This window comes from Helobdella robusta, assembly GCF_000326865.2.
Source record: "Helobdella robusta unplaced genomic scaffold HELROscaffold_66, whole genome shotgun sequence".
Lineage (NCBI taxonomy): Eukaryota > Metazoa > Annelida > Clitellata > Rhynchobdellida > Glossiphoniidae > Helobdella > Helobdella robusta.
In genome coordinates, this window is record NW_008705371.1 from 222,772 (window position 1) to 235,178 (window position 12,407).

The following is a 12,407-nucleotide window of genomic DNA, read 5'->3' on the forward strand; positions in this document are numbered from 1 at the left end:
TAAACAAACTGGTTTCTGATCCACAATTTTACATGCACAATCTTGGTGACAACGCAACTGCTATGGCAAAAATTGGTGATCTAATATATTTTGAAGATTTCCGAACACTCAATGAAAAAGAATATTCTACTGGAAAAAACCTAAATGAAAATTTCGATTAGTACCGCTGTATTAAACAAGGATTTTAATGATAAATGTTCTATAGGGTAGCGTGGGGCAAAACGCCACGTGGGGCAAAAAGCACTTTTTCAAATTTCTCCGAATTAATTCAAGTCCGAAAATTTTTAAATTAATTTTTGAAAAATAGAACGCACCCACATTATTTATAATAAAAAACCGCGTGGTATTGAGCTTTGGTTATTTTATTAAAAAAGTTTCAAGAATTTGTAGGTCAAATATCGCTCGTGTTATAATTTTTGTTTTTCGATTTCTTTTAAAATTTGTTAAAATAACATAATTTTTTGTGATTAGGAGTAGTTTGTTGTGAGGAGAAATCATTTTTACATATAGAAAATCAACTTCAAATTGGTTAGAACAATTTTTTGTTAATTAAAATTTAATTTATTCTTCGCGCTCTCTTTTGGGGCAAAACGCCTCTTTTACTTTGGGGCAAGAAGGCTAACTTTAATTGTTTTAACTATTTGTCAAGTTTTAGATATTTTCACTTAAGGCAGCCAATAATTGTAATTAAAATTATATTTTTAAAATTTTTTCAAACTTTTGTTTTTGTATAAGTTTTTAAAATTAAATTAAAATTATTTTAATTTTTGAAGATTGAAAATGGTAAGAAATTACATAAGAAAATCCACCAGATGTTCGTCTTATAATGATGAATCATTGAAAATTGCTGTTGAATCAGTAACGAATGGCATGCCACTAAAAACGGCTGTCAAAAAATATGGGGTCCCTGCAAGAACTTTAAAAAGGCATCAGATGGCCATGACCAAATTTCCTGGAAAAATTAGGCTGGGACATTTTCACTCAATTTTTACAAAGGACCAAGAACTAGAACTAGTAGAAATTATTAAAAGTATGGAAAAATCACTCTTCGGAATGACCACAACAGACGTCAGGAAAGTGGCTTTTGAATTTGCCGAAAAAATGAAATTAAGCCATCCATTCAAGGTTGAAATGAAAATGGCAGGGATAGACTGGATGTATGGTTTTTTAAAAAGACATCCAACGCTATCTATTAGAAAGCCGGAAGCGATAAATTTATCACGGTTAGTTGGCTTCAATAAAGAGCAGGTAAAAATATTTTTCGACATATATCTTGAAACTCTCAACAATGGAAATTACAATGCTATGAAAATATGGAATGTGGATGAAACTGGAATCTCAACTGTTCAGAAACCAGTGAAAATTGTTGGCAGCAAAGGTTCCAGACAAATAGGAAAAATTACAAGCGGGGAACGTGGACAACAGCTTATTTCAAAAGTGTTACCATTGACAAAGCAGTAAATGGTTTTGCTTCTACAGGTCTTTGGCCACCGAATATGAACGTATTTTCAGATGAAGATTTTCATCCTTCGAATTTGACAGATGAACCGTTACCATCATCTGCTTTAGATTTGAATTTACATTCAAATTCATTGATTGAAACCATTGAATCAGTGGTTGAAGATGACCCAAACCAATCAATTTCTTCAAAAAGCCTTTTGGAGTCAATTGTTGGACCAATAAAATCATCAACGCCACGAGGTAGAAAAAGAAAATCTGAAAGAGCTACCTTGCTAACGTCCTCACCAAACAAAAAATTGCTACAAGAAAAAGATGATCAAAATTGTAAAAAGATAAAGCGTTCTAAAGATTTATTAGATATAAAAAGTAAAACGGTGAAACGAACCAAAGATACAACTCCATGTGGGACTTGCACACAAATTTTTTGTAAAGATGTAACTGGGCGTCAGTGGATCAAATGCCAAAAATTAGAAGAGGATTATAATGACATTTTTATTTGTATTGAGTGTGATGATTAAAATTACAAACAAAACATTAAAATTTTAATAAATTTTATTTTGTCATTTCATTAAAAATAATAAAGCATTTTTTTTCATGCATTTTGTTTCTATTAAAGCTATAACCATTGTAATCACAGCTTGTTTTGTTAATTTCTTAATTTGGGCCTTTTGATAGACCCCTATAGTTTTCCTCATAAAACACAGAAAGTGTATTTTTGAATAATTTAAATTGTAGAATTAGGTAGTGGACATACCAATCTAGCTAAGGCAACATTAAACTTTAAAAAATGTTCGAGTTGTTGGGTGTGGTCAACCGCCAAACGTTAGAGGTGGCTTTTTGCCCCATGCTACCCTAATATCAATGCTTGTTTTCTAAGAAATACACCTTCATGCCTTATTTGCTTAACGATAACCACTACTGTTGTTTTGTTGCTGATGCTGAAAGGGGTACGGTTTATAATCCGATTATTACAGGAAATATTTGTAATGAAAAATTGCAATCTCTGTTTTTTTCATTTCTAAAATGTTACTACAGCTTTGTCAATTGTAATGCTAATTGGATATTTACACCACAACCAAAATCATATGAACAAAGAGACACATGGAACTGTGGCATATATTTAATTCGTATGTTAAGAATGCTAGATTCTGGTCAGCAGTTAACTGAAACATTTGATCCAGCTGATCTACGTTACACTTATCAACAAGAGGTGTTGCAATCATCAGAAGACATGACTAGACAGACAAGACAGACAGACATGTCTTTACTGTTGGTGTGCTAGCACTCCTCAATTAACAGATGAATGGGTTGAATGCCAAATTTGTCAAAGATGGATTCACGAACTTTGCTCTCAAATAAATTTTAAAAAAGCAGATACATAACGTTTTTCAACTCTGACCATATTAGGCTATTACATTTATAATATATGTAAATGTAACCACATTTATGTATTTATTTCATATCTATGATATTCAATATCTTTGATATATGTTTGATCTTTGTTTGGGTTTCGATAAATGTGCTTCGATAAATGTGCTGCACCACGTGATTGACATATTTTATAATTTATTTGATTTATGAGTTTCGTATGAATAAGCCTGTAATTGATTACTGTTTTACAGGTATGTTTTCTTTAATTTATATCTCTGTATTATTTTATATTATTTGATTATATGACATTTAATTTGTTTGAATAAACTGTTTTACAGATTAATAAATCAGGTTTATTTAGAAACAATCTTACATATATTACATAAATATTAGATACATATTATATAGTTTATAGGTTGATAGTCTACTTGCATCTATGAATTCCAGTAGTTTAATAACTAGCAGCATGTTAAATTTCTTTGTTAATCTTTTTTTACTTCCTTTAATTTTCTTTATTGGTTCCGATCGTGCATGCCTATATATTCTTGTTGATTGTTGCTATTTTCCAATGTTTTAATTTTATTTTGGTGATAAAATCGTGTAAAATAGGTATTATAACAAACTTAAATCATTTTTTAATTATTTTAAAAATTTCCGTAACATTTTAAATTTGGAGCAATATAATTTTTACTTTTGCTAAAAGTGCAATTTCGATTATTATTTCTTCACAGTCGGTTAGTTAGTTAGGAGTTATTTAGAGAAAGAACATTTATTTTAGATTTAATTTTTATATATATTGGTTTATTTTCTTAAATTAAATTTACACAAAACTATTTCTGGATTAAAAAGTTGAAGATTATTATTTCTTCACAGTCGGTTAGTTAGTTAGGAGTTATTTAGAGAAAGAACATTTATTTTAGATTTAATTTTTATATATATTGGTTTATTTTCTTAAATTAAATTTACACAAAACTATTTCTGGATTAAAAAGTTGAAGATGAATGAATTTATTAAACAACAATTTATTTATTGATCTGTACCCGCACTTCTAATATTGGTTATTATTTGATTTGTTTTTTTGCATAAATAAATAACATTTTAATTTTTAAGGTATTAAGAATAAGATAAGTAAAGTAAATTTTGCCTAAAACTTTTAATTACTAAAATTAATATGTATATTTAAGGAATATTTCATTAGTCATTTCTCCTTTGACGTCCATTTTATTATCACAAAAAAAAATGAGGTTGAGCATTTTTATGAATGAATGAAAATGATACTCTAAACCTGTTTAAGTTTAAATGCAGTAGTGGACTTGCCGCTATCTTTTTTCTTTTGGATTTCTAGTTTTAACATCATAACCAGGGCGACTTGAGAATATAATCTTTTTTCTTTTGGATTTCTAGTTTTAACATCATAACCAGGGCGACTTGAGAATATAATATATTAAATTTTACATTTATTCAAGATTTATATTAAATATGATTTTAAACTAACATTACAATTACAGTAAACTACTACCTAAAATGGTGAACAAGTGTGCTGCCTATGGTTGCAAAAGAGGATACAAATCAAATGCTGCGATAGATGCTGAAAACAAAGTGTCTTTTCATTCCTACCCAGTCAATGATTCTGAACTTTGTGCAAAGTGGAATAAGGCAAATCCACGAAGGGATTTTATTCCAAGCAGACATTCAAAGATGTGCTCTTTGCATTTTCGACCTTCGGATTTTGTTGATAAATATTCTGATACAAATTCAACAAGATATAAAAACAAAACAAGCAATAGTGAGTCCAGAATCAAGCGAGAATTAAAGCCTGGAACAATTCCAACAATATTTAATGTACCATCATACGCATCAACAATCGAGCATCTAACGAGACCTGCAACAAATTCATCTGCTGCGTGTCGTCGAGAAGGTGAAATAAAAAGAATGAATGAACTTGAAAATGAATTCAACAAAAGTGATCAGATAATAAATTTGAGTTTAGAAGAAATTCTAGATCGTTTAAAAAAGGAAACATCTGCTCCAAGTGGATACCAATGTCAAATCTTCGAAAACAGTTTGGTATTGTATGAAATACATTTTGACAACTGTTGCCCTCATATCAAATCATCTATCACCATAGATGAACAAAAAAAATATATCCCTGTTTAACAAAGGTCGAGAAGTTTCAAAATCATTTGTTGAAGGCATCATCAACAAAAAAGTTGACACCATGAATCAGCTATTGAATGTGATGGCTAGACTTAAAAATTTGCAAACTGATCATGTGAAAGTAACTATTTATTATATGCTGCTAGTCATGCAGTTTATGTTAAGTTGTATGAATTGAATATTATGTGCCTACCATCAGTAAACACATTGAACAAATTAACGAAGAAGGTAAAAGTAAATAGCGGCTTAAATAATGACGGGTACCTGCATTTGAGTGTGCTTCATACTACACGATGTGATGACTGCAAGGAAATATTAGTTGATGATGAATCCATCTGTGTAGATGTCCACCATTTAAAAGAGCAAGTATTTTTCAATGATGTAAACAGGGGAGCGCTAATAAAACCATCGGAATACCTATTCATGACATGCATAGACTGTTGGAAGATATTTGCAGGAATGAAACAGTCTGAGGCCATCATGAAAAATTTTCTCACTTCATCCAACCAGAAGAGTCTTTTGCAAAATTGTTGATATGCTTGTCATTGAGGATGCTATTATCATTGATAATAATTACTGTGTTAAAAGTCATGATGTAAACGTATGATTGCTGAACGGTTTTTTAATTGCTTGACAAAAAACTTTGTTAAAAGTGTAAATGAAAATATTAACGGTTCATCTCTTAGTAAGAAAAGAAAGTTAACTAAATTAAATTGAAATTTGTTTTTAACAGTTTTCTATTTGTTCATTTGTTTCCTAGTTTTATATAAACATGATAGTATTATGTTATATGTACATTTCAATGATATCTTTTAAATAAATGAATAAATTTATATGTATATGTATATATTTTTAATGGTATTTTATGCATAAATAAACAACTATTAAATAACCACGATTTTCGTCTTGTTATTACATTGCAAACACCTCAACCAATGGCCTAATAAGGTCAACGCGCAAATATCACCTTGGTTTCCAGTAGTACTATCGAGAATTCCATGGTTGAAGTCTACGGAAAGTTGATAAAGATGAAATTAACGTCAGTAGATCAAAGCGGCGAAGACATTCTGCCACAAACACTCACAACAGCTCAGCATGTGCAACAACCCCACTACAACAATCGTCGAAAAAAAGGACTGCACCACCACCAAGGCAGTGGGTTAAATGTGATTTGAAGCAGTCAGAAAACACATGACATAGTACTCCAACTCCAATCAATAATCACACACCGGCCTCTCAAAGATGTCATGCATTAATGGGTTAAAACTTTAAAATGTTTAGTGGGTGACATTTTTCAACTTTTTAATAATTTTGATATGGTTTTGTGTTTTTACAATAAAAAGTCATCAATTGATGGTATGCCATGCATGTGTTGTTCTGAAGTCATATACCTAGTGTACAGACCACCAAATTCAAATTTTAAAGATTTTCTTTCCAGCCTAGAATCAATTTTTCAAAACAGTAAATTGTTTTCTTATGTTGTTGGTGATTTTAATGTTGACTTATACAACAATTCTAGTAATAACAATTTACTGTATCAAAATATTCTTTCAAGTTACAATTTTACTCCGTTAATTAATCTGCCAACAAGAGTTTCATCTTCCTCATCATCATCCTCAATTGACAACATATTTACTAATGTTAACAAAGTTCATCAATGTGGTGTGAAATCAAAGATGTCATGCATTAATGGGTTAATTTACTAAAAAATAATAGAAATTGATAGGATTATCAAATACACACAACTACAGTATTATATATTTTTATGGCATCAATATATAACTATATAATTATATATACATGTATATATGCATACCTTAAACAGCATATAACATAACATAATATAGCATATAAGCTTATAATAACATTCATTACATGTCAGCTGGTACTTAAACAGCACATATCATATAACATAATATAACATATATCGCATATGCATGCAGGCTTGCTGTGCCCTCTCTTTTACGTTTATCTCTTTTAAATGTGTATAATTGGCATCGAAGATTGCTTATAAAATTATATAGGTCAGTCATTGTGGCTAAGTTCAGTCTCATAAAAATACAAACGCGAAACAAAAGTCTAAAAATCATAAGACGTCAAACACACCATCAAACAAGTCGACCAACAATATTGAATATACGAAACAATTCGGAAAGAAACATGCGACAAACATTGTAATTAAACAACAAAATCATTCAGTTACTAAAAAAATTTAATTTTTAACATTAATTAAATGATTTGTAAAGAATGCATTAATTAATTCGTAATTCGTTTATACATTTTCATTCAATCAACATTCCTTCAAATATTGATGCATTAATTCATTCATTTCGTTTCATTATTTAGAAAATTTAATTTTCAACAGCAAACGAAATGCAAACGTAAAGAACCCATTAAAGATTAAATCGTTAATTCGTACATCCATTTAATTATTAATTCATTCATATAGAATTTATTTACTCAAAAATTAATTTATTAAATCAAATCATTCAATTCATACCTTTTTGACCTCATTCTAGGAAAGCTTTAACACGCTCGACGCCATTCACTTTTCCTGCAAGTAGAGAAGGGCAGACTCGTGCTATCGGAGGGCTTATAAACCAACTACGTCTTTGTCTACTACGTTCTGGTCATTTAACAACAGCCACAACAACAATAAAAGTTCTACTATGAACAATGATATCATGTGAATCGTATACATTTCTATACTATATATGCATATTAAACTCATATGAACATATATGGCACACATTATCTATATAAATTTTCATATATGATACACATATATCAATATACATTTCATATATGATACACATATTTCTAGATACATTTTCACATATTATACACATGTGTCTATATTATACATCAGGTTATACATTACATACATAAAAGTCAAAAGTATCTTTATGTATTTGTATACAATTTCATACGTTTCATCATATATATTATACATTGCATTAAGACTGTCAGGAATGCACTTATTGATGAAAATCGTAGCACGTTCGGCGTTTGCTAACTTCAAATTTAATGTATATTTCATAAATTTCCCATATTAGAATGATATATAATTATGTGTCTTATTAAAAAATATTACCGCTTTTTCACCTTTGATCAGTTAATGGTTAAGTTTATCGATATTTTGTTACGCACATTGTTTATTAATGTCTACTCTCTCTCTCTCTCTCTCTCTCTCTCTCTCTCTCTCTCTCTCTCTCTCTCTTTCTTTCTTTTTCTCTCTCTCTCTCTCTCTCTCTCTCTCTCTCTCTATATATATATATATATATATATATATATATATATATATATATATATATGTATATATATATATATATGAATATATAATAGGTAAACGTAGGCTCACACAAACACACGCACACAAACACAAACACACGCACACACAAAATTTGGTCATTTTTGTTAACAAAGATGACCATGCATGTACGTATATATTGAATGTATGTGTATGAACTGCTTATTATTATTGATGGTCAGATATATAAAAAGGCATGTATTTATTAAATGTTATATATTTTTACATACACATACACACACACAAACACACATTCTCTTTCTCTCTCTCTCTCTCTCTCTCTCTCTCCCACACACACATATACACTCTTACACATACACACACCTCTCTATAAAATTCAAAACATGCAATGTTTATTTGTTGATATAAACAATTATAACAGCTGTGTAAGCTGCTTGGACTCGCTGCTGATTTCTGACTAATTAGCTACCAGGCTTGCTTGTAAATAGCTACAACTATAACCTGGTCATCCCGTATACTCCTAGATGTGGCACGTTAAACATCTGTACTGTGATTTAATATAATAAACCAAAGAACAATGAAATTATTTGGATTAATCCTATGAGAACTGAAAATTCGAGGCTTACTAAATGAAAATTCGAAGCTATTAACACTAAAACATTCGATCATTTACATACGTATACAATTTTTCATCACATTACTTCACCCAACGAAATGAAATGAAATGAAACGTTAGTATCAAATAAGACCTCGAAAATAAAAATAGCAATATTAAGTTCGCAGCTAGATATTTACCTTGCGGTATTTCGTTTTCATAATAATAACCAGAATAAAACGTAACAGAATGACAAATATTATTTAGGAGAAACGCCAACAACCAAATTCATTTCTTTCAATTTTTACAATTTTTTAACACTTTTTTCGACTCGGAGAGATTTTTTGAAATCTTCTCACTCATCTTTTTCTGCTCAACAGTTTCATGACTTTTTTGTAAATAAAATTACTTCTTTAAGAACATCTAATTCTAATTTTTCTTCTCATAACTTTACTAAACTTACTACTGAATCTTTCTCTGTATTTACTCCAATAAATCTTTTAGAACTAACTAAAATTATTAATTCTATGTCGTCTACAACCTGTTCTCTAGATCTACTTCCTTCTAATTTACTTAAAGAATTTTCTTCAATATTTTATCCAATCATTCTCAAATTAGTTAATTTATCTCTTTCCACCTCTAAATTTCCTACTTCTTATAAGAATTCTATTGTTATTCCTATTCTTAAAAACTCATCCCTAGATCCTACCTCTTTATCTAATTATAGACCTGTAACTAGTATTACTTTCATCTCTAAAATAATAGAAAAAGTTGTTTTTAATCAACTGTCATCCTATTTAGACTTTAACTCTTTGCTACCTGTATCTCAATCTGGTTTCAAACCTGCTCACAGTACTGAAACTTCTTTACTTAAAATACACAATGATATCCTTCTCTCTAGTGACAATAGTAATCTTACTCTTCTTCTTGCTCTTGACTTTTCCTCAGCTTTTGATACTGTTGACCATACTATTCTCTTGAGACTGCTGCATCTTTCTTTTAATATTACTGATTCTTGTCTATCTTGGTTTTCTTCTTATCTCTGTAATCGTTTTTTTTCTGTTGTTCTCAATAATTCTACTTCTAACTCCTCTACTTTTACTTTCGGGGTACCTCAGGGTTCTACCCTTGGCCCTCTTCTATTTATACTTTATACTTCTGAACTACCTCGTATTATTAATAACTTTTCTTTCTCTAGTCAACTATATGCTGATGATTCTTACATTTATACTTCTTTTCCTCCATCTAATCTCAATAGTGTTCTTCATAATTTATCTCTATGTCTTTCTTCAATTATCGCTTGGTCTGACTCTATGTGTCTTAAACTTAATCCTTCTAAGTTTGAATTAATTTGTTTTAATAAATCTAAACACTCTATTACTATTCCTCCTATTATCTTACCTGATTCTAAAACTCTTGATGTCTCTCATAAGTTTCGTAGTCTAGGTTTTATCTTTGATTCTACTATGTCTCTCTCTTCTCAGATTAATAGTGTTGCTAGAAGCTCTTACTTTCATCTACGTAGAATAAAAAAACTTTTGCCTTTTCTTGATGATCCTACTCTTCTCCTTTTTGTTACTTCGTTAGTCTTATCTAGGATTGATTATTGTAACTCGCTCTACTATGGTCTTCTGAATCTATACTATATCCTTTAAGTAAAGCTTTTAACTCTGCTGCTCGTCTAGTTGTTCGTGCCCCTTTCTTTTCTCATATATCTCCATATCTTGTTCTGTTGCACTGGCTACCTATAAAATATAGAATAATTTTTAAAATTTGCACGTTCATGTATAAGTCTCAATCTAAATTATTTCCTAAGTATTTATCAGATATATTAATTGAACCTAAACGCCCCGGTTTACGATCGTCTTCTTCTTCTCGATTTTTCTTAACTCGTGTTAAACACTCTTTTGCCAAATCTGCTTTTGCTTTTTCTGGTCCTTTTCTCTGGAACTTTCTACCTACTTCTCTGACTACTTCTCCATCACTTGCGAAATTCAGAGCTGATCTCAAGACCCATCTGTTTTCAAAATTCATTGAAGAGCGCTGTTGAACATCGCGGAAATAGCGCTTTATAAGCTAATTGATTGATTGATTGATTGATTGATATTTCAGGGGCAATAACACACACGCAGTACATAGTCTAGACGGGAATATATTTGCAATCGAAGTCTAAAACAGCAAGGAACATCAAGAGTTTTAGAATCAGGTAAAATAATAGGAAGAATTGTAATAGAGTGTTGGACTTGAGTGGGCGAAGTGCCGTGCGTAGTGATTTGTAGACTAGTAGTTTGATGTAATTGACATAACAGAATGGACTGGCGCGGGGACTTTGGATTTAATAAAATTGACCAAAGATAGAAAAGCTTGTGGAAATCGATAAGTATGTACTTTGCTTCAATGGTTTTTTTAGGGATTAAAGAAGCTTATTGATTGATTAACTTTCAGAACTATTCTTATTTCTACTTGGTAAGTTCCCCTTAAAAAAGATTGATTAAGAAAGTAAATAAAGGGGTGAAACAAATAAAAGTAGATTTTTTTGGCTCAGAAAATTTGACCGAGATCAAGAATTAATAATCCAGCCGAGAAGTTGATCTATTCGTTCCGCTTTTTATATTAATCCGGTTGTCCTTAAGTCTTCATTGCAGAAATTTATTAATTCTGACTGGAATTTTTGTATCGTATTGTTGCAATTATATTATGTTGGAGCAGCATTGTCGCTATACATTAAATTTTATGCAGGGAATCATCAATTGGAGGGTGAATATATTGATTGTGAGTTGTAGCGTAATGACGTCAATGTTTTCCCGTTAATGTCAAGTTTAAGTGCCACAGGTCTCGACTATACTAAATTCGGTGGTATGTACTCGATAGAACAGTGTTGGATACTTTTAGCGTGCCTCTAAATAACGATCTTTAGAAGCACTTAGAATAACAATGCTAATAGTACTAGTTTAACTATGAACAAAGTCGTACAGTTTAAGTTACTTCCTGATTTGAAACACGTTCAATAATATTCATTCAGGCAAAACAGATAAAAAATCTATTTTTTAACATAAACCGATGTTTCTTACCCAGGTAATATTTTTAATTAAATCTATGGGGTTTATCTGTAAGTTACGATTTACATTTGCATGAATAAATTTTTACACAAGCAAATCCACTCGCTAAAATTTTTGTAAATTAAATCATATTATAAATAATACATAGTCTGCTTGTTCCTAATTTATAAAGTCGATTTGGAGACCGTTGGCAAAGACGGCGACTTATATTTTTCTTGATAATTTTCATTATTGTTTAATTTATATCTTCTTACGGATATCCACGTAAAACAATTTTTTGGTAATTTGATGACCTAAAAAAATTTTTACGCATAAAATTTTAAGAATTTATGCTACAAAAAATTTTTGTAATTATGTTCATTTGCTACATTACATTAAATTATTGAAAAATTTGTTTGACATTTTATACACTTGACTCGACTTACAATCTCGGCTTGCAGTCGAAGTCATTGCATTCATGTCCGCCTTTTTCAACTTTACTAAAAGATCGAGA

At 30.3% G+C, this 12,407-nt stretch overlaps 3 protein-coding genes across 3 annotated transcripts in view; 2 read left to right on the forward strand and 1 right to left on the reverse strand.

Moving 5' to 3' along the window:
• Positions 1 to 780: 780 nt before the first annotated feature.
• Positions 781 to 1,979, forward strand: HELRODRAFT_180928 (hypothetical protein; the record flags this gene model as incomplete). Its single annotated transcript, XM_009030219.1, has 2 exons — positions 781 to 1,378; positions 1,480 to 1,979. 2 exons carry the CDS (start codon positions 781 to 783, stop codon positions 1,977 to 1,979), a joined length of 1,098 nt encoding a protein of 365 aa, XP_009028467.1.
• Positions 1,980 to 4,356: 2,377 nt separating this feature from the next.
• Positions 4,357 to 6,164, forward strand: HELRODRAFT_180929 (hypothetical protein; the record flags this gene model as incomplete). Its single annotated transcript, XM_009030220.1, has 2 exons — positions 4,357 to 4,894; positions 5,938 to 6,164. 2 exons carry the CDS (start codon positions 4,357 to 4,359, stop codon positions 6,162 to 6,164), a joined length of 765 nt encoding a protein of 254 aa, XP_009028468.1.
• Positions 6,165 to 10,119: 3,955 nt separating this feature from the next.
• The window catches only part of HELRODRAFT_194084 (hypothetical protein), a gene marked incomplete at both ends in the record, with an annotated part of 32,332 nt that continues 30,044 nt past the window's right edge, over positions 10,120 to 12,407 (reverse strand). Inside the window, 2 exons of the mRNA XM_009030221.1 lie at positions 10,120 to 10,190; positions 10,697 to 10,898. Coding sequence (XP_009028469.1) covers positions 10,120 to 10,190; positions 10,697 to 10,898 — 273 coding nt within the window. The remainder of the gene's footprint in view (positions 10,191 to 10,696; positions 10,899 to 12,407) is intronic.